The 26,702-nt window shown below is 38.9% G+C and overlaps 1 protein-coding gene across 1 annotated transcript in view; it reads right to left on the bottom strand.

The window, feature by feature from the left end:
• Positions 1-26,702, bottom strand: part of PPP3CA (protein phosphatase 3 catalytic subunit alpha) — a 302,711-nt gene that overhangs the window by 88,724 nt on the left and 187,285 nt on the right. The window contains exon 3 of the mRNA XM_065404734.1: positions 5,900-6,024. Coding sequence (XP_065260806.1) covers positions 5,900-6,024 — 125 coding nt within the window. The remainder of the gene's footprint in view (positions 1-5,899; positions 6,025-26,702) is intronic.

The raw sequence follows: 26,702 nt of genomic DNA, 5'->3' as shown, positions 1-26,702 counted from the left end.
GGGCAAAGTCATGCACTTAGGGATTAACAACAAGACTTTTTGCTATAAACCCAGGTACCAGTTGGAAGTGACAGAGGAGGAGAAAAACCTCGCTGTACTGGTCGATCACAAGATGATTATGAGCCACCAATGTGATGTGGTCGTTAAAAAGGCTAATCCAATCCTAGGATGCATTAGGTAAGTATTTCCAGTACAGATAGGGAAGCGTTATTACCATTATAAAGGCACCAATGAGACCTCATCTGGAATACTGTGCGCAACCCTGGTCTCCCGTGTGTGAGAAAAAAGAATTCAACCTGAACCAAGTTCAGAGGTGGTCTACTAGGATGAGAGAAATGGAGAACCTACCTTATGAGAGGAAACTTAAGGAGCTTGGTTTGTTTAGCCTAACAAAATGAAGGCGGAGGAGACTGAGTGCTCTCTATCGTTAGATCAGAGGGATAAACACCAGGGAGGGAAAGGAGTTATTTACGTTAAGGGCCAATGTTGGCACAAGAACAAGTGGATATAAACTGGCCATCAATAAGTTTAGGCTTGAAATTACATGAGGGTTTCTAACCATCGAAGGAGTGATGTTCTGGAACAGGCTTCCAAGGAGAGTATCGGGTCAATAAACCTAAGTTGCTTTAAGACTGAGCTTGATAAGTTTATGGAGGGGATGGTATGATGAGATTGCCTACAATAGCCTATGGACCGTCCATGACTGCTATTAGCAAATATCTCGAACAGAGGGGTGTGGGACATAGAGGGGGAGGGCTGAGTTACTACAGAGAATTCTTTCTGAGGTGTCTGGTTGGTGCGTCTACCACATGCTCAAGGTCTAACTGATCGCCATATTTGGGGTCAGGGAGGAATTTGCTCCCAAAACAGATAGATAAAAAAAACAAACAAACAGAGTCTCTGCCATCCTCTGAAGCATGGGGCACAGGTCACTTGCCGGTTTGAACTAGAGTAAATGGTGGATACTCTAACTTGAAGTATTTAAATCATGATTTGAGGACTTCAGTAACTCAGCCACAGGGTATTGGTCCTACTCCAGGAGTGGGTGGATGTGCCCTGCAATGTGTAGGGGGTCAGAACAGATGATCATGATAGTTTCTTCTGGCCTTACAGTCTAGAATATGCCTAGAGATTTTATTGTGCTAAGCAGCATCAATTATATTTTAATCAACACAAAATGTCTATTTTTGTTTATTCTACATACTCACATTTAATAGATACGCAGTGTGCTTTAATCTCTTCCCTTTGCATTTTCAAATTCCTTCCTCCTACCCTATGCAATTTCCAATTCTGTTTGTAATGATAATGGCTTACATTTATATAGCACCTTTCATCCAGAAGGATTCTGAATACCTGGCAGCCTACAGATAGGGATAATTTCGCCCACCACAGAAACACAGCCAGGTCTGAACTGCATTGTGTCAGTTTCAAACTGCTGTGTGTTGTGCAGTGGAAGGCAGAAAGTGACATGTTTTATTTGTATTTCATTAGTACGTTGGCCCACCTTTTTATTCTATTTGGAAGCTGCAAGAAGGCTTAACAGCCCCTTATCTGCACTGTCCAAAATAAAAAGGGAGGTTGGTGGGGGTGGGGAGAGCTCAGCAATGATCTGTAGCACAGACAGGCTCAGGCATTTTTACCATCACGTCATCTAAGCCTGCTCACAGTTGCACTGTGGTAAATGACAGGTCCTAAATTTGCCACAGCAGATGCAATTTAAGTCTTCATTACTTAACTGGATCTCTGACCGTGTAACCTACGTCACGTTAGACAGACTCCACTTTCTATTAAAGCTTATTCCAGGAAAATTATCCTCTTGAGATAAGAGAGTCGATGCTTATCTCGAACAGTGTAAGGCAACCAGAGCGTTCTTTTTCATATCTTTCTAAATTTGCTATAGTAGCTACTGTTGATGCTGTCTCTGGAAGATGGGTCCTGTATGCTGCAGTTCATTAGCCTTAGACCTTTCCCTATGCATCCATCCTATCTATACTAGCACTAGCTACTGTTGAAATACTAGCTATCTAGACTGGTTAATTTGGCGTCTACAAGATGAGACACGACACTCCACACTGTTTTTTGTTGTGAAGTTGATCAGGACAGATTCAGAGTGAAGATTGCTGTCTACTGAATCACTAAAGTCACTTCTGGCAAGACCTGTATTTTACCATAGGGATCCTACCCAATTATTAACCTAATTCAGCACGCTTAACATAAATCTGGTGGTCGGCCAAAGCAGCATAAACCAGATTACTTCTTTTCCTTCTTGACTTTCCAGTTCTATTTGCCTTAGAATTTTGTTTTGGCACCTTTCACCATAGTATCTGAATGCCTTCCATATTACTAGAGTGGCAAAGTGAGGTAGCTAGTGGATTTGACAGCATCTTTGAGGGAAGCAAAGGGGATAAATGCCATTCTGGTGAGACTAGAAAAACTTTCTCAAAAAGAGAAAGGTTTTGCAGCATGACCTAAAGCTGGTCAGAGTCTGTTCCTTCTTCATTTTTCCCCAGGATCATCTTTCTACCACTCCCTGCCTCAAGGTCTCCCAATACAACATTATTCCTGTGAACCACTTTCCCTTCCTTGTCAGCCACTTACTGAAAGGTGAGAGCGGAGAATCTGCAGTGTTTACTCCTGACTGAACAGCCCTGAATCAAAAGATGCTTGTGATTCAGAAATGTGGCTTTAAAACAAAAGCTGGTCCCTAATAAAAGTGACAGGAGCGTGGAGTCAGTCAGGTGACCAGGAAAAAAAAATATTACTTTTTAAGGATGAAACATATGGATTCACTCTATTTTTAAGGCTTAAAAATAGAAGACAAAGAGTAATTTCTGAACCATGTAAGTGCCAGTTCACATATTTTCTGTGTGTTCATGGTAGCGCCCTATATGGGTGGATAAGTGGCACATTGGGATGGAAACACAATGTAGAATAGGATTTTACAAAATGTACTTTTGCTGATTGGCTGATTGCTTAGTGAAGTCAGAAGTTTTTTTAATCATCTCTTTCATATTGTATTTAAGAATCATTCTTGTCTTGAATCTTGGGGGGTTTCTGGTTATGTCACTCAGTTGTAATGTAAACAGTTGAAATGTAAGGCAAACACATTTATTCTAATTGTTACAGCTAAAATTGCATGCAACTGTAAATAAAATGTACAGCTACCAAACAGTAATGAATTTAGGCTCAGCCCAAGTGTCTAGGATATATTAAACTAAGCAAACATGATTCAAGGTGACAGACTGCTATATTGATGGTGTATGCAGTAAAGAAGTGGTTTTTATAGTAGATGTTTAGAATATTATGGTATTAAGTTTTGGATAATACATTTTTATTTACAAGATGCCCCATGATTGAAGGATTTTGGTGCTAAAATAAATTTTAAGATGTACTAATAATGCAAACTATTTTTACAGAATCAAAAAAAGAGCCCCCTCAAATAAATCATACAATAAATACGTAAACTGGAGAGCAAATAAATGAGCCAGCTTTGCATACATTCTCTGCAAATGCTTTAGCTCTTTGTGACAGTATACTTCCAAAATTTTAGAAGATAACAGCCTATTGTTGCAGGGACTACGTACTGAAAACATGTGAAATAGTGCTGTGCATTGGATGAAATGGAACACGAGGCTTCTGTGTAATCATATTATAATGAACTGGCCAGTGTTTGTGTGTGTACTGCTCCCTTCTAACCAATGGAATCAGAACTGCTGAACTGTGCATCATAGGGCCTATACTATTAGTAATAACAGATAAAGGAGAGTCTCCTTTAATTCAAATGATAGGGGTCTGAACTTTTGGCGAAGGGGTATCTAATTCATATGTCCAAAGTTACTGTCATTTTGAATAACCAGTTATTTCATGGTGACCACATCTGATCTGAATTTGGATTAGATTAAATTTGCCAGTTTTGAATTCAGATAAGCATTTGCCAATTTGAAAAAATAATCACTCTGCTGACTTGTCTAATAGCACACCCTCATCCTACAACTGGGTGCAGGAGGATGGACCCTTGTATCTGCAAAAAGTCCCATTGTCTTCAGTGGTGCTCTATGGGGGTGCAAGGGTCCTTCTGCATGGGAACAATTGCAGGGTCAGTGCTCTAGGCTGCCCATTAAAAGGCTTGTAGTTCAGATCTCTCCAAAATTTTATCGTAACTTTCTCTCCCCTGTGCTGATTGCCTGACTGCAGTGCCTCCCACTCCTCCCTTCCCTTCCTTTGTCTTTCCATTTAGCTAATTCCCCCCCCCACACACACACACACAGCACTTTACCAAATCTCACCCAAAGGATTTCAATAAACCATTAAAAAAGTTAAAATAAATCATGGAACTAACATAACATTTGCAAACCATCACTCTGTTCACTCTGCTTGTTTGTTTTATCTCTTTGCCAACCCCTTTGTGTCCTGTCTATTTGGATTGTCAGCTATTCAGGGTAGGGATTGTCTCTTATTCTATGTTTGTACAGCACCTAGCACAAAGGAGCCTCATTCTCAGTTGGCCCATAGATAATAAACGTACTAAAACAAAAATAATTTGAAATTCAGATAGGTGAAATTTAGATAAGTGAAAAGAGTGAAATGCATTTTAAAACATGCAGTGCTGGGTGGATTGATTTAATTAAACTATTTTAATCATGATTTAAATCAGCAAGCAGGACACCTTGATTTACATCATCAGTTTTAATTTTGTTTTGAAATTTTTAGTTATTTTCCTAAAGAAAGGTTGATTCTTATTGCTTAAATAGTCCTAAATCATTTTGATTTGCCCAATAAATATAGCCTTTACGCTATATTTTATACTTCTTTTTTGCTAACCAGGAGGATACATTACATCTATATACAATTATTTAAGCAATTTTATAGCTTAATATATTTATTCAGATTCTTAATTTTTAAATATTTTATTGTGTTAGAAAATGGTGAATGATGCACTTCTTATTTACTAAATGATTAATTTTTTTCTTGTGATTTGTGTAAAGCTTAGTTTGGATGCAAATTGGAACTCAAAATGCACAAAACAGCATTTTAAAATCTGTTTTATTAGTTAAATAAACTACCTTAAAATGTGCTGGATACATAAGATATATGTTTTGAAAAAACATTTTATTATATTTAAAACTAAATGATTAAAAAACATATCTGGGCCATGACCAAGGCTCCTAGGCACTACAATAACACAAGTAAATAAATAAGTGAATGAATAAATAAATAACAACAATAATAAACTGTAGTTGGTAAATTGATCTGGTCATTTCTGGTCACTATGTCTTTCAAAATTTTAGAACTAGCAGATCTCATCCCCTCACACCTACTGTTCATTCATAGAGTGGAACAGAAAAACAAGTATTCCTGCTTTTTTAGCTCCCAATCAGTTTCCTAACTTTGAATGAACTAGTCATTGAACTAATTTAGCTGAATTAACAAATGAAGAAAATATTCCCTTTGCACCTGCAGAAAAGACTACTGCTGTCAAATGCTGGATTAGCACTTCAACAAATTCTGGTTTAAGGTGGTTTGCCAGTGACTTCCACCAGTTCAGTGGTTTGATTTTCTTTAAAACTTCAGCAGCACACATGATTGCTTAATTTTTTTAAAATTCAATTTTACACTGTTTTAACAGATTATGGTAAATATAGGCCTTAACATAGATTGTTATAATTTCAAATTGGTTTATTTGAAAATTATTTTTAAACTAATAAAGGACTTTTTATGAAAAAACACTTATTTTTTCCACCCTAACACAGTGACATTTTAACTGAAACAAATTCTGTCCCCATGCTTGCCGTTCATAGTGATTTCTATTAAGATCTCAGACAGCCATGCATTTGTCCGAGTATTATTAAAATCACACTGCAAGTAGCCTTGTATTCAAAAAGAGAAACAGCAAACTTACTTCAATACTGAAGTACCCTCTGTCCACATAGTCCCCCAAGAAGAGGTACCGTGTGTTGGCAGGAGAACCTCCTACTTCAAACAGCTTCATCAAATCGAAGAATTGTCCATGGATGTCCCCACAAACTAGGAGAAATTAAAATAGCAGTTTGTTACATCATCAGTTCAATTAGTGTTACTAGGTTAAGCACACACAATTTTAAAGTATTTACCTTAATAATAAAAATGGTGTATTATATTCTATTGTTCACCAGCTATATTCTGTGTGCCAGCTTACAATTTATTAGGGTGACCAGATGTCCCGATTTTATAGGGACAGTCCCGATATTTGGGGCTTTTTTTAATGTGGGCTCCTATTACCCCCCACCCCCGTCCCGATTTTTCACACTTGCTATCTGGTCACCCTACAATTTATATCTACATTGACATGATTGGTGAGGGTGGGCTGCCGGTCAGCAGAAATTGATGACAAATCCTGAGTAAAAACATCACCATTTTTCACTTTTTCATACATCTACATCTATTGTACAAAAGGTTACCCCATGATTAAAGTAGTGCTTTTAGACTTGTGTTTTAGAAATGACTTGAGATACATTAAAATGTATTTATGCATATTTTATTTTTGTAAAATGCCCATCTCTTGCTATGGCCACTTTGTGCAAAACATATAATATTGATAATTAAAGGATGCACCAAAAATATCCAGAATAAGAAAACATGCTCAACATATTAGTCCCTTCAAACAGTCTCATTCCCTCCTCCAATTATCACTGTCTACCTGCCCTGTCCCCAAATCCATGTGAATATCAGTGGGCCTTGCAGCGTGCATGGAAGGTCAACAAACAAGGCAGTACAACATAACTGATTGGTTAATTCACACAAAAGTCTCTCACTTCTGTGTTATACATACATAGAGTCAAAATAGGAAGAAACATGATAGAAAATAATTTACTACTTCTCTAGGTGCATGCTTCCAAATAATTGGGCACATTTTTGTGCCTAACAAGCAATAAATTCACATAAGCTTTTGCATCAATTTCTGCATAAAGGTCTTACTGTCCTATTGAAAATCATGCCTCAAAATTATTTCATGCTGTGAAGAAGCTGAAATCACTTCTCCATATAGATTCAATAGTACAGCAGCTGTAATAAAGTTCCACCAAATTAAAAACCCCACAACAATGCAAACATCAATAATATCTCATTGACTCGTCACAGTACAGTGTCACATATTCTTTACTTTTAGTTACAAGAAACCAGACTCTCTTTTTCAAAGTATATAATAACTTCAGAATGGGGGAAATGTAGTAGTGATCTATATTATTATAGTCTCTGCTCAACAATGGCAACAGTAGAACTAGGGTTGCCAGATGACCGGTTTAGGACAGCTCCGGTCAGCACTGCTGACTGGGCCATTAAAAGTCCGGTCTACGGCACAGCAGGGCTAAGGTAGGCTCCCTAACTGCCCTAGCTCCGCACAACTCCTGGAAGTGTCCAGCATGTCCAGCTCCTAACTGCAGGGGATGCCAGGGAGGCTCCACATGCTGCCCTTGCCCTGAGTGCCGGCTCTGTAGCTCCCATTGGCTCCATCTAGGAGCTGGACATGTCGGCAGCTTCTTGGAGCCACCTGAGGTAAGCGCCGCCTGGCCGGAGCTTGCACCCCAAACCTCCTTTGCACCCAAACGTCCTGCCTCAGGTTGGAATCCCCTCCTGTGCCCAAACTCCCTCCCCTCCCAGAGCCCACACCCCGTATCCCCTGCCACACCCCAGCCTCCTGCCCAAGCCCTGAGCCCCTTCCTGCACCCCAAGCCCCTCATCCCTGGTCCCACCCCAGAGCCCATGCCCTCAGCTGGAGCCCGCACTCCCTCCTGCACCGCAGCCCCCTGCCCCAGCATGGAGCCCCCTCTTGCACTCCAAACCCCTCGTACCTGGCCCCACCCCGGAGCCCGCACCTCCAGCCGAATCTCTCACCCCCTCCCACACCCCAACACTCTGCCCCAGCCTGGTGAAAGTGAGTGTGTGGGGGAGAGGGCGAGTGACAGAGGGAGGGGGGATGGAGTGAGTGGGGGCGGGGCCTCAGAGAATGGGTGGAGCAGAGCAGGTCCCTGGGGAAGGGGTGGGGCAGAGACAGGGCAAGGGTGTTTGGGTTTGTGCCATTAGAAAGTTGGCAACCCTACGTAGAGCAAATAATAAAATATAGCAAAGGTGGTGATCATGCATACCTTACTCCCATGAGTACCTATGTGAAGTTAGAGGTACCACTTATGAGTTAGGCCTGCAGGACCAGCTTCTATGCTCTCTTTTCTCCTTTGCTGTGCATCACTGTACGCCATGAAGTAAAGACTGCATAACTACAGTTCTTTTAAAAAAAAATGAGTTTCTTCCATCAAATAGCGTAACTACATAAAGACTAGGGCTCTTTCACCAGTTTTGTATTACACTGTGTAATCTTTTCTTTCCTGATGACATTTTATTTTCATGAGTTTTGAGATAGGAAACTTCAAGTGTTACTTAAGACACCTTCATCTGAAAGTGATTTCCAGCAAAGGATAATAACTATCATTCTATAACAATGCAAAAATAAAGTTTAAATTTAAATCCTCACACAACATGATGGAAAAGCTGTCTTTGTAAAGGTTTTTTTTTTTTTTTTTAAATGAAGCTGTCATTATCCGCAATAAAGGAAAATTCTGGATCAATTTTATTTATGTAATTGGTTTAGCTAGCAAACTGTTTCAAATGGGCTGTGTTCCTCTGTGTACATATAGTGAGCAGAGAAGAGCAGCGAGTCTGAGAACTAGAGCCAGAAAACCTGTCCTCTTCAATTCAGTCTGAGAAACTTTTTAGTATAATAAAGTAGTACAATTCTAACAATTAAAAATGCATGTAAATCTGAAATGTAACATGGTTGAGAGATTCTGAATGTACTTAACTTAGATTTATCATGACCAGAGCCGCTCCAGCTTTTTTGCCTCCCCAAGCGGCGAAGTGGGGAAAAAACCAAAAACAAACAAACAAAAAACAACCCACAAGCCGATCGGCGGCACTTCGGCAGCAGCTCAATAGCACCGCTTCATTCTTCTGGGGCAATTAGGCGGCGAGTCCTTCGCTCCCTCTCTTCCTCTTCGGCGGCAGCCCAAAGAGGAGGAGAGGGACTGAGGGACCTGCCGCCGAATTCCCGGTCGTGCCGCCCCCTCTTTCCATTGGCCGCCCCAAGCACCTGCTTCCTTCGCTGGTGCCTAGAGCTGGCCCTGATCATGACTACAGGAAAAGGCAAAGCTACTTCATGTTAACAGGGGTGTGTGTACATGTATATGTTTGCAATGGTGAAGAGGACATTTCAGAGAAATTCATAAGTAAGACCTGCTTAGAAAGAAATATTTCTATTTCCATCAATTTGTTATAAATGGAAATGAAGAACAGAGTACAATTATAAACAGGGTGGAGAAAACCCAAAATTTGCAGAATCCTGCCCCTTCAAGCTCTATTTTTATTATTATTAAGCAGTTGATGAAAATTCCTGTAAATTTACAAACAGTATTCAATTCTCATCTATTCATGGTTGGCTTCAAAAAGTATATATCCAGAAACTGCTTTCAGAAAAGACACTTGAAAACCAAGGGGAAAAAAAAATATCAAAGTAACAGTTTATTCCTAAACAACAGGAACAAACTCTGAATTATAAGCATAAAACTAGCAGGGAATCTTGTCTGCAGAAACTGAAAAGATGTGGCTTAGGAACAGAGGACAACAGATGAGTTACGATCATATACGATGCCCATGTCCCAAAATTTCAGTAATAAGGTCAACATTTTACATACATTCAGATTTGTATTTTGTATGGACTATCATAAAGAGAGCTGAAGAACTTTTCATTTTCACGGTTTTAATATATACTTTTAAAATATCCTGTCAGCATCCAATTTGTGTCCAAGTTTTTGGTTGGATGTTAAGGTTTGGAACTAGAGAATTGAATAGGTATGTCCCAGGAACTGTGAAAAACATAATTGACTTGATAGGTTATTTTTTGGGGTGTTGTTCAACCCACTTTCACCCCTCAGTTATACTTTTCAAATTTTGGAGACTCTTGGACAATAATGTAATTATTTCTGATTCTCATTTGGGGGAAAGAAATGTTTGCTTGCTATTTTTACCTCCCCTCTTGCTCCCTTTTTTCTCAGAGGTGGTCTCCTTTCCTGGTTGTAGGAGTATGGAATAGGGGGTCAAATCTGATGAGGGGGATGATAAGGACAATTAGCAGCACCTATTGGCATCTGCCACCTGCTTCCACTGCCAAGAGGGATCCAGAACTTGAAGAGGTCTGGAACCAGTAGGGGCTACTCCTACAGCTCATTCTTTCCCACTCCGTTATGGGAGGAGCACATGAAGAGAACTAGATGGGAGGCTCATAGAACGGATTGAGGCTGGAAGATAAATGACAGCACTAGCAATTCTTTGGGAATAGAGGAACTTCCGACCCCCCCCTCTGCTATAAAGTGAATTGCTTTAGGCTTGTCTACACTTACAGTGCTGCAATGGTGCAGCTGTGCCACTTGTAGTACTTAGCGAAGACGCTACCTTCACTGATGGGAGAGCTTTCCTCTTGGCACACCAAGGAGCGGTAGCTATGTCGATGGGAGAAGCCCTCGCGTCGATATATAGCTCTCTACACTGGAGGTTAGGTTGGTGTAACTATATTGCTCAGGGGTGTGGCTTTTCCGACATAGTGATACCGACATAAGTGGATAGTGTAGACCAAGTCTCAGATTCTTATGTCTACAGCAAAATCTATGAACCTGAGAAGATGCTTGTGAAATATACTGAAGATTTCACATCCCCATCCCGGATAGCTTTTAAAAAAAAAAAAAAAAAAAAAAAAAACCTCACCCAAATTGAGAGAGGAATAGCAAAGCCTAATAAAATAAGGAACAAACTCACTCTGCTTCCTTCTCAGAAGTTCCTCAGCTACATTTCTAAAATGTATAGCTGTAGAAGGAAAAAGCTGCCACGTATTCTATTCATATAGGATTTCTAAGGGGAATCAGAGGCCATTACTTTTGGGCTATGTCAGGCATCATATTTTGGCAAAGGCGACCAACCAGTTTATAATTGGTGGATATGGAAAGAATAGAGAAAAAATGAATAAAACAACACAATAAAAATATTTTCCATTCAGAAAGCTGGCAAAACCACTGATCAACTTCTACCATGGCTTGAGCCATATCTTAGGGGACATGATAGGGCTAGCAAGATAACACTCTGTCACTATTAGATCAATAGGCATGATGCAGCAAACATTATTCCACATCCCCTCCACCGTGCCTGCTTTACAAAGCTCTTTTTTAAGGTACATATTAGCTCCCTTTACGATGTGCTTTATTCAGATAAAAGGTTTAAAAGCATGGTAGTTACTATCTTGTAATAATTTCTCATCTGCAGGCATTAATATAGTGTTTGAGGTCCCACTGAAATTCAGATGAAGTGGGTGCCTAACTTTCCTTTGCGTAGTTGAAAACATCCCCTTTTACCATTAAAGAGGCACTATCAGGTGGCATACTCGGCATATTCAAAATATGATCATAGCTGGACTATACCTCCTTTTCTCTCACTCACTTTCTTTTAAGAAACACAATGTAGCTCTTAGTGAAACTCTCCCATATCAAAGTTATGCACTTGTGCTGTGAGCACATCTCATCAAAATGGTACAATTTAGTTTCTATTTGAGACCTACACTCAACATAGTTGGGGGTCTGTATAGTAAGGGAGGGGTTTTTTCCCTCACCAGCGCTGGAATGCTATTCTTCAGGCACACAGAGAAGACATAGCACCATATTTCTTATTGTTATTATTTCAAACTCTTTACTTATATCACAGCATCACCCAGATCTCCAAACAGGGTCAAGGCCCCATTGTTCTAGGCTAAATAATGAACTTACCTTTACAGTTGTGTATGAGGACTAAACATCTGCAAAACGTTCATGTATTAGGATTCTCTATCTGAGGGTTAGTTTAGTTTATTGTCCATGTTACCTTACAGCTAGTTTTCTATCCTTAAACAGCCAGTTATGTCACTGCACAATATGCCTAATAGCAAAAAAATGCTGTGATTAGCTTACTGACTCTAGTGAGCAAACAATGATCACTCTCTATTACTGTACATGCATGTTCATGAAATTCTAACAGAGATCCTGGAAGTGAGCTGAAAGTGCAATGTTTTGTTAGACATGTGCCTCAGCAACTTTCCCTGATAGTTCTGGGCCCACCCTGCTGTCTTCATCAAAGCTTCCATTGACTTCCAGTTTTTTATTATATTTGTTTTCAATCAAAGAATGCAGAAAGAGAACTTTCCAAGTGTAGCTTACAACTTTTGTCTATTAAAAAAAGTTCACCTCACTGCAAAAAATAAAATCTCCAAACAGAAACCCTTCATTAGAAGCAATCAACTATATGTTTTTATCTTTCTCTCTCTCTCTCTCTCTCTCTGTGTATCAGCTTTTTGACACTGTGGTAATGATGATTAAAAATAGTAACAATTCTACTAGATTAAAACTCATTTTAACATCCTGTAGGACATCAATGATGTTTCTGTAACATGTTTTCCAAACAAACCCACCTTAATTGCCAATCAATGAGTATGTTGTAAAAAGCAGAATTGAGTTCAGGAACAAAAAGGATTGTTGTCATATTATCAAAGTATTGTGTTGGCAACAGAAGAAACACTATCTTAAGACTCAGAGTGTTTCTATATTAGTAGTTACTAACTCATTAGGAGATCCTACTCTGTTGAAACCAGTCAGGGGATCTAAGGAGGATCTACAAATCTATAGAACATTCTGGCAAAACCTACCAGGATTCCCTTTCCCTCAAATCTAGCAAGTGCTGAAAAATATTCAATTAATAGTCAAATACTTCAAATATGTGCCTGTGACCCTGAATGTCAAATGGCAAAGGGCTCACTATTCTGTAAACACAGCTGTTACCAGATACAAACTCACTACATCTAACACACTGATGTCATAATATTTATCCAAAAAAAGTATCATGTAAGGCATTAAATAAAAACTGGTGACTCTCTGGTCATTAATAATATTGCTTGATGCATGGACAGTTAGTGTGTCAAGAGTTATGTATATGTGTTGGAAATATCTGCGTAAAATATGCTAAGTCCAAGCAATCTAAGTAGAGTGGATAAACAGGTTTATCCTAGACAAAAGGTATGTGGATTTGCCAGACTGCCTGGTTTAAGCTTTGTAAGCCAAAACCAATAAAAAAATATATTTCCGTTTAAGGTAAACAAACGGAACAAACCAATAGAAAGAGCTAATTAACAAGAGGATGGAAAAAGGGATCTGTAACCTGCATCAAAGGAACAAATATCAGGGGAGACTACCTTTGTCTGGAGTTACTTTGAAAAAAAAATATCGATTTCAAAGGTTTTTGGAACGATAAGAAGAGGGGAGAAAAGATATTGCGGGGACCCATCACCTAAGAGACAAAAGGGCCAGTGCTCTCTGAATCTGTGAAAAGTGGATCCTCCCCCAGCCATGTGGATTGAGGATGCTGAGAACTAACTGAGAAATTCTCTGAGGCCAGGATTGTAAATCTGTTAAATTTTAGGTACTAGAAAGCATGTTTTATTTTTGCTTTATTTGTAACCATTTTCTGCTTCTACTATCCTAGTTTACTATAATTTAAATCTCTGTTCTTTATTAATAAACTTAGTTTTGGTTTTACCACAAAATTTTCTCAGTGCTGTGTATTAAAGTAAAGCATGGGTCCTCAGCTAAATAGTTTTAAAAGTAATAATAGTGAACATGAGCTTCTTTTATTAAGAGACATAATGATGCAGGAAGAATGTTATCTGTTGTCTGAAAAATTGTTTCTTTCATTGAAAATGAAGGTTGACTGAATTAGGGAAATAAGTTAATGCCTTAAACTGTATTACAAACAAGGCTCATAGAAAGCAGGCTTCAGCACACAAACGTGCAATAGCTTTTAAAATCTGTGGAAAATATACCCACTAATTTCATTTTACTTCAGAAAGCACATCTATAGTTAATAATAATAATAATAAAAAACATCTGAATCGTTCTTTAAGCACTGCACCAATTTTCTTAAACAAAACTCAAACCTACTGCCAGATTTCTAAATTTTCTGCTCTTTGGCCCCCATTGCAAGTTAACATTCCATACAAATTGCATATTGCAGGAATATTACAGTCTTTGAGTTTTATTAAGCCCCAGTGCTGAGTGCATGAACTTTCAAGGAATATCGTCTGCTGCCACACCAATCCAAAATTATTAAGATGCAGAGTTTTCCAAACAGTTTCCTTGCAGGATCACAAGCAAATATTGCACCACAATTTTTTTGTATGAAACACAAATGACATCCATAGGCAGCTGGTCACTAAAACACAATTGTACTTTTAACTCCCAATGTATACATTATCTTTTGAAGGCTTCATAAAACTGTGGTTAAATTTAAATATGTTTATCATTTATATACAGGCACATACATGTAAATACATATTCTGTCTTTATGTGAGACAAATTTAAAACATTTTCAAAACTCCTTAGTTCAATCAAGCAGAGTATTTCAAGTCTAAAATCATTCAGACTGCTCATGAAGTAACGCACTGTCTTAGAAAAATATTAATCTCTTACTCTTAAGATGATGGAGCTTTATTTGAACATGTTTGATATGCTAAGTGTATTGCACAACATAGCTCTCTGTGTTTCTGACAGACATACTCTACTTGGTGATATTCATACTGGTTAGCTAACACGATCATTATAATAAGCTTTCTTTTGCACTCTTTCTTGTCACTGAATGCAAAGCTGGTGAGTTTATACTATCAAGGTGAGGCAACATCAATGGAGAACTGCAATTAAATTTTTTCACCGACAATAAAGAGGGGCCAATTAGGGCAAACAGGTGCAGTGATGGAAAGGAAACCTACCAATGGACTATTTATATTTCAATGCTCATTGATTTTCACTTTCAAGAACTGCTGTGTTGCAACAGTCAAAGGCACCAGAACCTCATGTGAACAGTAATAATTGATAACACTGGTCTACAATTTTTGAGACGTCGTCTGCTTCAGAGATAAAATGTGCTATTTATTATGTATTTTGATGTGCTGAATTCAAATATGACAATTAAAACAACTGATTGGCTACTGTTTCTAAGATATTTAAGTTTTTACATTTTATGTCTATGTATATTGTGTAGATAGTAGAGTTTTAATCATAAATTGTAAACCTAGGTCTTTTCATGTGTTTATGGTTGCTTTACATGATAATATTTCACCTGTCCTGTTTATGTAACACTTTAAAAATCAGCAAAAGGGTTATATAAATAAAATTTATTATGAAACTAAAGGCAAAATACTATTATGTACATAGTTTAGTCCTATTCAGTGTCTACTTGGCGCTTCTTGGCTTGTCTCTTGTATTCATTAAATGGAGCATCTCTTGTCACTGTCCAGCAATAGTCTGCAAGCATTGATGGGCTCCATTTGCCCTGATAGCGTTTCTCCATTGTTGCAATGTCCTGGTGAAATCGCTCGCCGTGCTCGTCGCGCACTGCTCCGCAGTTCGGTGGAAAAAAATCTAGATGAGAGTGCAAAAAATGTATCTTTAGTGACATGTTGCAACCAAGGCTTTTGTATGCCTTGAGGAGGTTTTCCACCAACAACCTGTAGTTGTCTGCCTTGTTGTTTCCGAGAAAATTTATTGCCACTAACTGGAAGGCTTTCCATGCCGTCTTTTCCTTGCCACGCAGTGCATGGTCAAATCTCGAAGAAGTTCACGAATCAGAGGACCAACAAAGACACCTTCCTTTATCTTAGCTTCACTTAACCTTGGAAATTTTCCACGGAGGTACTTGAAAGCTGCTTGTGTTTTGTCAATGGCCTTGACAAAGTTCTTCATCAGACCCAGCTTGATGTGTAAGGGTGATAACAAAATCTTCCTTGATTCAACAAGTGGTGGATGCTGAACACTTTTCCTCCCAGGCTCCAATGACTGTCGGAGTGGCCAATCTTTCTTGATGTAGTGGGAATCTCTTGCACGACTATCCCTTTCGCAGAGAAAACAGCAGTACTTTGTGTATCCAGTCTGCAGACCAAGCAAGAGAGCAACAACCTTCAAATCGCCACAAAGCTGCCACTGATGTTGGTCATAGTTTATGCACCTCAAAAGTTGTTTCATGTTGTCATAGGTTTCCTTCATATGGACTGCATGACCAACTGGAATTGATGGCAAAACACTGCCATTATGCAGTAAAACAGCTTTAAGACTCGTCTTCGATGAATCAATGAACAGTCTCCACTCATCTGGATCGTGAACGATGTTGAGGGCTGCCATCGCACCATCGATGTTGTTGCAGGCTACAAGATCACCTTCCATGAAGAAGAATGGGACAAGATCCTTTTGACGGTCACGGAACATGGAAACCCTAACATCACCTGCCAGGAGATTCCACTGCTGTAGTCTGGAGCCCAACAGCTCTGCCTTACTCTTGGGTAGTTCCAAATCCCTGACAAGGTCATTCAGTTCACCTTGTGTTATGAGGTGTGGTTCAGAGGAGGAGAATGGGAGAAAATGTGGGTCCTGGGACACTGATGGTTCAGGACCAGAAGTTTCATCCTCTTCCTCGTCTGACTCAAGTGAGAATGATTCTGGTGCATCAGGAACCGGCAGTCCTTCTCCGTGGGGTACTGGGCGTATAGCTGATGGAATGTTTGGATAATGCACAGTCCACTTTTTCTTCTTTGACACACCTTTCCCAACTGGAGGCACCATGCAGAAGTAACAATTGCTGGTATGATCTGTTGGCTCTCTCCAAATTATTGGCACTGCAAAAGGCATAGATTTCCTTTTCCTGTTCAACCACTGGTGAAGATTTGTTGCACAAGTGTTGCAGCATATGTGTGGGGCCCACCTCTTGTCCTGATCTCCAATTTTGCAGCCAAATTAAAGGTGATAGGCTTTCTTAACCATAGTGGTTATACTGCGCTTTTGTGATGCAAAAAAGTGATGTGGTCACTTCACCACAAACATAGCAGAAGTTATCTGCACTGTTCACACAAGTACGAGGCATCTCTGCTCACTTTGGCTAAACAGAAATGTGTCCCTTTGCAAAATCAAACACTGACAAATAAGAGAGCACCACACTGTATGATTTCTAGAGCTGATATAGGGCAATTTGTTCAGCAGAGTGATGTAAGCTTCGTTATGATTGCATCATCCATGACTTCTAGGAATAACATGATGCAATTCATATCATGTATGACGCAATACCAGCTTCCGATTGCATCATTCATTGTTTTGCCTAAAAAGCAAGTACTGTCCAAACCCAGTCATAGATTTATTCATAGATCCAGTCAAAGATGTATTTTAGTCATTTCTGGTTTAAATTGAGATCCCTTCCCTTTATAACTCACTTATCCTCCGCCATTCCCAAGTCAAGGGTCGTATATACTGACCCAATAGCATATCTTGAAAACTAGAGCCAATCAACAATTTTAAGCATCATTTTCGTTCTCAGTGACCCAGAATTAGTAAAGTTTGACTACATTTATTTCAGAAGCATTTTGGCTGTAGAGCAGTGTAAGTGCAACACACACCTACACGCTCACACACCCTTTGATAAAGTCAAGTTAAGGTTGCAGGCACCTGCTGCCATCAGTAGTTTGAGAACATGTTATCTGTTAAGAACATTAAAGTTCAAAACACAGTAAACAACATGCCCACATCCCTCGTAAACATCAGGAAACCAGAAAATGCACAAGAACGATGTATTTTTTAAGCAAGCCACTCGAAACTAACAGACATGCCTGTAGTGATGCCAGCCTATCATCTTCCCTTTTTCCTGAGGTGTCAAATGTACATTGTAGAACACTGTTTTCTATAATTAGTTGCATACAAACATGTTTTTAGTTCTAAGCATGATATGTGGTCATTCTGCTCTGGGACGGGTTAAAATTTTACTCTGTTGATCAGCCGGAGTGCTTGTAATGGCCGTCAGTGTTCTCTACGACTCTATTTTGTGGTAAAACCACCTAGATCGAGTTACATTAAAGTGGAGAAAATGGGGTGAAGGAACAGTAGGAAGTAGAAAGGATGCAGTGAAAAGAAAAATAGTGATGGCTCTGCAGACATCAAATCATCTCATGGTTAAGTGGGAGGCAGAACAGGCCCAAGTCTTGCATCTGCAAACACTTCAGATGTTAAGGCCAAAGAGATATCCTTAGTGTTAGTTTTTCAAAAGAGATTTCAAATGGCTCTATACAATTACTTTATTGCTTATGTCAGCAGAATTTTTACTGTCTCTCTAAATCAAAAGCATTTCAGTCAAGACTGGCAGAGCAAGCACACTGCTTCATTCCTTGAAAAGCAATAGAAAAAACAGGGTCTTGGGAAACAGCCTCCAATTGTTGTGAAAGTTATAGGTGGAGGGAAAGACCCACCTCCAACTCCCCAATTTGAATAGTTTAGGACAATGAGAGTTGATATAATGATAACAGCGTGGAGACAAGTGGGCTGTTTTCAGCCTCAGAGTAAGGTTAAGCAGGAGTAGAAAGGGGACTTTTGAGTGCTGTTGTTGCAAAATCTATGGGGGAGAAGATCCTTCTTGAGTATTTGGGGAGGAGGAGAGCAGGATATAGATATAATTTCCTATATATAGATATAGGAGTAGATATAATTTCCTCTTCTAAAAGTTCCCCTTCCCTGCTACCCAGTGTCAGAGGTGAAAAGTCACTGGCCCCCCACTGCTTCTTCCAGAAGATGGAAAAGGTAAATAAATAATTACATAGTAAGGGTTACTGGACCTGGCACTAATACTGAGCAGTACTTACTCCATCAGCAAACCTATTGATTTCAATGGGATAACTTTTGGAGTAAAGTACTACTTCAGCGTAAGGGGAGGAGGAGGAGATTTCTCATTCATATCCCTAGATCTCAAAATACTTTGTAATGGTGGAGAAGTATTATCCTTTACAGATGGGTAAAACCAAGGCACAGAAAATCAAATGACTTGTCCAAGATCACATAGTGAGTCAGTGGCAGAACAAGGAATAGCATTCAGATCTCCTGACTCCCAGACCCATTTCCATTTATTAGAACAGCTGCTCCTCGATGAAGGGGGAAGGGTCTGAAGAGGAGGGAAGAAAGGTTATACTATCAGCAGAAAACCAAGCAAAACTTGTCAGTTTCTAAAAGTTTAGTATAAAATATGTTTGATCTAAGTTTTGTCGGGTTCAAGTCCAAAATTAAACTAAAATTCAGGGACTTTTTTTTTTTTTTGGAGGAGGAAGAGGAAATGAACTGAGATAAACTGAAAACAAAGCCAAAAGGTTTGCAAACAAATTAAGATGAATTTTTCACAGCTCTGAATACTATACACCTTTCTAAAAATATCTAAAAAATAATTTGTAATACTACATTTTATACTGGGATTATCTTCTGAGTCATGCTTTAAATTTTAATATAGTCCAGCACATAAAATATATAATTTCATAATTGCAATTATTCAGAGTGTTACATCTTTTCTAGTAACATGAGAGAAAAAGACATCCATTAATATATTGTTGGATAATATTTATTCAGAGTCCGCTATCTGCAGTTAAAAAATAATTTGGAGTGTGTCCTTCCCAATTTAATGAGATAATCTTTTTGTGGCGGATTTAATTGAACTCTTAATAAAACCAGGTTTCTTCTGATAGTTAATGGGTTTCTGTCAGAAGTACAAAGTCCAACCACTGTAATTTTAAAACAAAAGTCACAAGTAGCTCACACAGCTAGTAATAATTATATTAATGTCTTTCAGTAAATTACCGTTTTTTCATGTGGGTCAAAATGCTGTCTTCATTACTTACAAGGGCATTTTGTAAATAGTGGCTTTGCTTACTTTTCTTTCCGTACAATTTTAGACCACTATTTCATTCATACATTTATTGTTACCTCCTGGGCAGCCAGTAGTTTCCAGGATCATGTGCATGATGAATATTAGCATGTAGAGAAATAGGTTTTTGGATGCTACAAGTTGATAAGTGCAAAAGCCGGATGGCTGTAAAAGGCAATTTTTTTATGTGGATAATATTTGATGTCACTGTTTCCTCATGTTATACCACATGCAGACTTGTTCTGTGGCTCCTCACTCCTCCTCCCACCCCTTTTTAAAAAACAAAAAACAATCAGAACTTTTTTTAAAACAAAAAGCATCTTTTCTCATTCTGCTCCTTGCTCATTAACAGAGTAACTTGCCTGAATGTGGGAAAACAGAGTATTTATTTGGCACATAACTATGTATGCATAGAACTGTCCTTAGACCAGCTACAAACTGATTCATTCCAAGTCCTCTTTGGGTATATTCTTCCTCTTCAATTTCCTCTGCTGACAAAAGATGCTTAAGTAGTGTCTTTAGTAGGGGATAAAGTTCAAATGCTGATTGTTTAAGACTCAGTGTTGCTGGTCATTAACCAATTGCATGGGCCTCCAGAAGCTAACATGCCTGAGTAAGAATGGGTAGCTTGTTTTATGGCAAATTTCATTTTTTTCCCATCTTTGTACCAGAGGAGCTTGAAACAAGGCATGAACAGGGTCATAAAATTGTTAAGGATCAATTTTTATTTTCTCAGCAAAGACCTATTTCAAAAATATATGTCTGCTGAAAACTGGTTTGGAATCTTAGAACCTTCCGTTCCTCATTGCTGCTGATGAGAATTACTGTAGCAAGCCAAGGACAAAAACCAAGTCCAACTAACAAGTGAAATAACCTTGCTTGTGTGTATTTAAAGGCTAGGAACATTCAAAACTGATACAATTTCAACAGGACTATGGGCCAAATTCAGAAGTGACATAAATGATGTTATACATTTAAAAAAAAACCAAAACAACAGGCTTTTGAAGCCATTGGGAACACTGATGGAATTCACCCCGGAAAGGATTCATGCGACTCAGAAGGGGTTAAGTAACCTGATAGGCCACACCTGAGGGAGAGCTAGATTTGATAGGCAAGCACTGACTGAGGGTGGAGCCCAGCTAGACAGGAGCAGATGGGGCTGGTATAAGGCCCGGAAGCTAAGGCAGAAGGAGGCTTCAGCGTGGATGCCTGTAGTCACTCTCTGAGTTTAGAGAGGGAAAAGGAGGAAACTCAGGGAGAAAGTAGAAGTACTAGGATCCTAGCCCTGTGGGAAGGGCTTACCCAGAGAAGTGGTGGAGAAAGAAACCTGATAGAGATGCAATAGGAAGCATCCCAGTGAAACAACAGCAGGGTTTTGGGATGGAACACACCTCGACTAGTAGGGTCCCTGTACTGGAATCCAGAGTAGTGGGCGGCCAAGGTTCCCCTACTAGTTACTGGGGAAGTGGCATAGCCTTGAATTGGAGAACTGTTGGGAACAATAGCCAGTCCAGTGAAACTTCGATACTCTGGAAAGGGGAAACCCCATAGTGACCTGGCTGTAGGGCCGAGCCATGAAGAGGAAGCACTGCAATTCCTGGAGCGTGAGAGAAAAGGAAGGGAGCATTAGACTGGGTGGAGTTATTCCTCACATGCCACCACAAGGGGATGCTGCAGTGGTGATCAGAACCCTGAGACAGGAACATTAATAATGAATGCAGCTGGGGCAAAACTAAGGATGAAATTTCGTGGTAATATTTTATATATATGGCAGTTGTTGTGACAGGACATAAAACAGCATAAAGATCATACAAAAGAGGGTAGCAAGTCAGACTTTTAGCAGGGAAGATAATTCAAAGTGCAGAAGAGAGAAGATAATAAAAAGAAATGACCATTTACAACTCCTGCGAGTTTGGCCCTATGTTATGTGCACTCAGCAGTGGTCTAAAATGTCATGCCCTTCAGATTTCTGGTGCAAGATTATGAGATATGCTCTTTAATGATCCAGCAGAAAGATATTAAGAAACAGTTTAAATGTTTTACAGCCAAACAGACTAGAGATTGAACAGGCAAAATTTAAAATGTAAATGAAATGTCTACCTGAATGGATGTCCTCTGTCTTACCCTCTATAGCAGCATTATAAAAGGCTTCCATAGTTTGGCCAAAGCTCAGCTGAGCAGAGTACCCAAGAGGGCGACCAGAAACAATATCCACAACCAGAAAAGAAGAGCCCCAAATACAGTACTGTATATAGCAATAAATCTCAGAGATAGGATTTAATTAAAATCCTCTATATGCACCCAGGATATAGAGTCTAAAAGCAATAATCACACAAGGGGGAAAAAACCCCAATCGAATCATTTCTAGTGGTTAGTAGTATTTTATAGCTCTATGAGAGATTTTCAGAGCAGCCCAGAGTATCTTGCCACACATTCCATTAATTTTAATGAAAGATATATGCCTAATTGCCCTGGATTTCTCTGAAAAATTGCAACTCCAAGCTGTAATCCTTTGCACAGAATCTTGGGGGACAGGGGGTTCCTCCAGGTAGTATATAAAGAACTGCTTGTGCTAGATTACATGTTAATATAACTGACAACAACACTTGTAGCTATTTGCCATGATTTGCTAGTCACAAAGCATTTTCGTGGTAAGGGAGACTGGACTCATGAATAATCAGAGGCTATTTCTACATCCAATTCAGCCCACTGTTAATTGACCATATTAACAACAACTAGACTAATAACTGAAATCCAATACTGAACACAGTCATGGACAAAGCCAATAAAAACCATAACCAATTAGCTTTCAAGGCGTAACGTCTAGATTTAAAAAAAAAATATCTCAGACTGTTTGCAGATGCACTGAGTCAATAAACATAGCACTTAGAAGTTTCAGTTTTGAATACAGATTAAAATACTAAGCAGACTACTCTGTACTAGTTACTGAATAAAATTAATGAAGCATTTAGCCAGCTTCCCAGACTATTGTTTTGTGACCGTGGGGAATGAACCATTACTCACAGTGTTAAAAACACTTCAGACAACACACTACAGGTATGGAAAGATGGCACATCCATTCAAGAACCAGATATTCAGTTGTTGTTACCTTTCTTTACAAAATTAGCTTTGATCCCACTGAGCCTTTAATTTCTTATGCTTAGTTTTGGCCCAGAAGCAGATTAGGAAATGAGATAAGAATCTGTTCAGCCATTTTGGAGTTAAGTGAGAATGAAAAGCATTTTACAACCTAAAGAGTTTTCAGACTCATTTTCCACTCTAATACAAAAGAGCTTGCTGTAAACTTCATCCTGGACATGTACATAATCCTGGGCAAGAAATATTCTTTGCCTTGTTTGAAGGCACTTTCTTTTAAAATGTCCATAACTTCATTTTAAAACCATGTGCTAAACAGGTGCATCCCTGAATTTCAGATGATAGCTCAATATGTGACAAATTTTGCATGTTTTTGGCCAGGAGACGGGAGAGGAGGCAGACAGAGCAATTTATTTATTCCCTCTGGAAAACCGGAACTTTTACTGAGGCCAAATTCCACACCGTACAGGATATGAGTAAATCCCATTGACTTAGTGTGAGTTATTTGTATCCTGTGGCAAGAGAAAGCTGCCCAAGATGGAGCACTAATCATGCAACAACCATCCTTTTCAGTTTCAGTACCAAAGTTTTTTATTTCAACAAAATAAGGATGGTATTAGAAACTAGAATATTAATGAAGTAGCAGTTGTATGAATGCATCCTAAGAGGATATTAGTTGACGGGGCAGTGCCTGGATCCTTAAAAAAAGATGCAAGTGCCAGTGTGAATAAGGTCTTATCTAGATTTAAGTGTCACCACTCTACGTACTAGTACAATGGAGTGTCTGTAACTGGAATATTTTGAACAGCTTGGGGTACCTTATTATTTATTATTATTATTATTATTATACAGCATTTGCTTCTAATTATTTAGGCCTAAACCTACAAATGCTTAAGCACACATAACTTACGTATATCTACTATAGTACATTACGATAGTTATACTATGAACATATGTTGTGTTCCCATAAATTCTATTTTAAGCCAACACATGTATATTCTTTTTGAATAATGGTTTATCACTAGCCTACCAAATCATATAGGAACAATAATACAAAAAAAGGGATAACATGAAACTATATTTTTTTCATATTGTATTGTAAGCAATTCAGTATTTGTGATATTAAAAAAGCACTTATTAATACAGTGTTTGAAAAAATTAAACTTTGTACATTATTCCACACGTTCCTCCTCAGCTCTGTCACTCAGCTGAATGACATGTTTCAAAAAGGAAACTGGCTACTTTTAGCTAAGATCAAGAGTAGTATCAACTTTTACATAAAAAGTTCCTTTTTAACTGCAACTACTCTAGCACTAGCTTTTTTCCAGCTACAGTTTTATTGTTTGGTCTATATTTTTTTTATAAGAGCCCATCTTAAAATTAACGCGTCTTTCACTACTTCTCTTATCTCTCTTCATGTCCATAACAAACATCTTGCATGGCTCTTATTTTATTTTGCTCTTATTTTGTTTCAGAGGTATCACACAGCTGTAATGATTAAGGGTCTGGTCCTGCAAATATTTATGTATATGAACACTTTCACACTGATTGAAGCTGAACCTGAGCAAGGATGTTATTTGATAGAGGGAAAGACTGTGAGAAGTTGCAGCCACAACAGAGTCTCCTTTGGTTGAAGATACATACCTAGAATTGGTTAAGTCAGTCCATATTTTAGAAGTGCTTCCGCATTCCTTTGCTGATGCTAAGCTCTCATATAACAGTTCCCGCAAGTAACAATTTCTACTATCTCTGGTTGGCTAGGAAATTCTATCCCAACCTGGCAGATGATTACTTGACCTCAGTTACATACACCTTTATCGCCTGTCAGCTGGACTACAACAATGCAATACCTGGGCACAAAGCCACAAGTCCTTAACCTTCATCCAAGTAAAGAACGTAGCAGCAGCTCTCCTCAGCAACACATGCTACCATGAGCACATCAAATCTGCTCAACCAAAGCTTGAGGATGATAGTAACACTGCATCTCAGGCTCAACAGAGATGTCCACTATAATGCTCGTCTGTGCCAGAAACAGACCTTTCTTGGGGGCCAGGTCAAGACTGGAATGAACACCTGCATGATCTAAAAATCAACTAAAAAAAAATCACCACTTTCTGTTCCAAGTGCAAGACACGCTTCTTTGACTTTGCCTTCATTAACTAACACACACAGCATCTTAGACATAGAAAATTTGAAAGAATTTTTGGGGCAAGGAATTTTCTCTTCTGTAAAAAAAGCACCTTTGTACTACAACAGAGAAGTGCACAGTTCCAGGGTTCCAAAGCGTGCCTAAGCAATTTGCTCCATGACCCCAACCATAAGCTCCTACAGCAACTTCATGCCACTGGAACAATGAAACCATTGACCAACACAGTTAGGTCCGTTATCCTGGGAGATGGGACATTTAGCAGAAATTGGACCAATACTATCAAATTTGCTGCCAGATAAAATGAGAATAACCACTAATCTTGCAACCTGCAGAGCTGTATGCAAAACCAAACCTCTTTGCCCAAGCTTTCCTGCAATATCATCTGCACTCACCGTCTTCTAAACTCTGGCCTCTTGCCTATTAGGAAGATAGATAGGCATAACTTTGTCATCATATTTTTAATCTTGGTACATGTCCAGATGAACATCAATAGAAGAACTGGATAGACAGATCGATGAATTCCCCCTTGTTTTCCTAGACACTGCTACTGTGCTGAAAGGGGAATTCAGACATGTGAAAACAAATCACCAAAATGAACACCGTTGTGTTCTGTTTAAGGTGTCTTTATGGCAGACAGGTAGGTTAAAAAGTTAGGATCCAGATAATGCTCCCCCCTGGATTATGATGTAGTGAGCTCCCCAACAGACAGAGCTGCTGACACTAAAGTGGCTATATGTAAACCATCTCTGACTAAAGGTAGATAGGATCCTACATTGCCAATCCCAAGCATTCAAAAATCTTGTGTCACGCCACAAAAAAAAGTCACGAGATTGGCTTCAAAGTAATGAGATTTTTAGAAACAATAAATGTTGTGGTCTTTTCATTTGCCTTCTAATTTCTGAGAACTTAGGATTCATTTAGTCCATCTTGTCAGATGTTTTACCAGAGCCATAAGGGCTAAACTTTTTATTAATATCAATTATTACAGAAAGCCAAGATTCTCATGTAATCTCTTACCTCTAGGAGCTGGGGCTTTAAGACAGACACCAAATATAATAAGATTTGTGATAAAACTGCAAGGCTCTGTTGGGAAACTTTGGGCTCTAGTAGCTGGCATGAAACGAGAGCTCAAAAGCCTGAAATAATGCAACCCTTACTATGTATGGTAGCTGACTGTTCAATCAGCTCTCCTCTGTTTATCACAATATGTATTTTAATTAAATAATCAGGCCACTGTAGGGACAAGTTAACTGTTTCCTTACATTTTGATTACCTAAACTGACAACAATCCCAGCTAAGCAAACAAGCAAATCTTGTTCTCAAGAGTACACTATCTTCATTTCATGAGACAAAATATTCATGCCTCCTCTAACTAAATTCTGTAGTGTTGAGTCTTCTTTGAAGGAAAAGCAAGTACCTTCTCTTTTGCCATGGTTAATACGATTGACTGGCTAGCCAGTATTCTTAGAAAACTGCTGCACGACAGGGTCATCTTAAATGACAAACAGCGTTCATCAGTCCAGAACTCAGGAGGAACAATCCGCAGAGATTGAACGCTGTCAATGAAGTGAAAATGTGCTTTCAGAGTAAAATCCACTATTTCTGTCCCAGCAACTTTTATGGGCTACTTTCCACTTCTTTAGATCCCAAT

This window comes from Emys orbicularis, chromosome 5 (assembly GCF_028017835.1).
Source record: "Emys orbicularis isolate rEmyOrb1 chromosome 5, rEmyOrb1.hap1, whole genome shotgun sequence".
In the NCBI taxonomy this organism is placed as follows: Eukaryota; Metazoa; Chordata; order Testudines; family Emydidae; genus Emys; species Emys orbicularis.
This window is presented reverse-complemented; position numbering and strand designations above follow the sequence as displayed.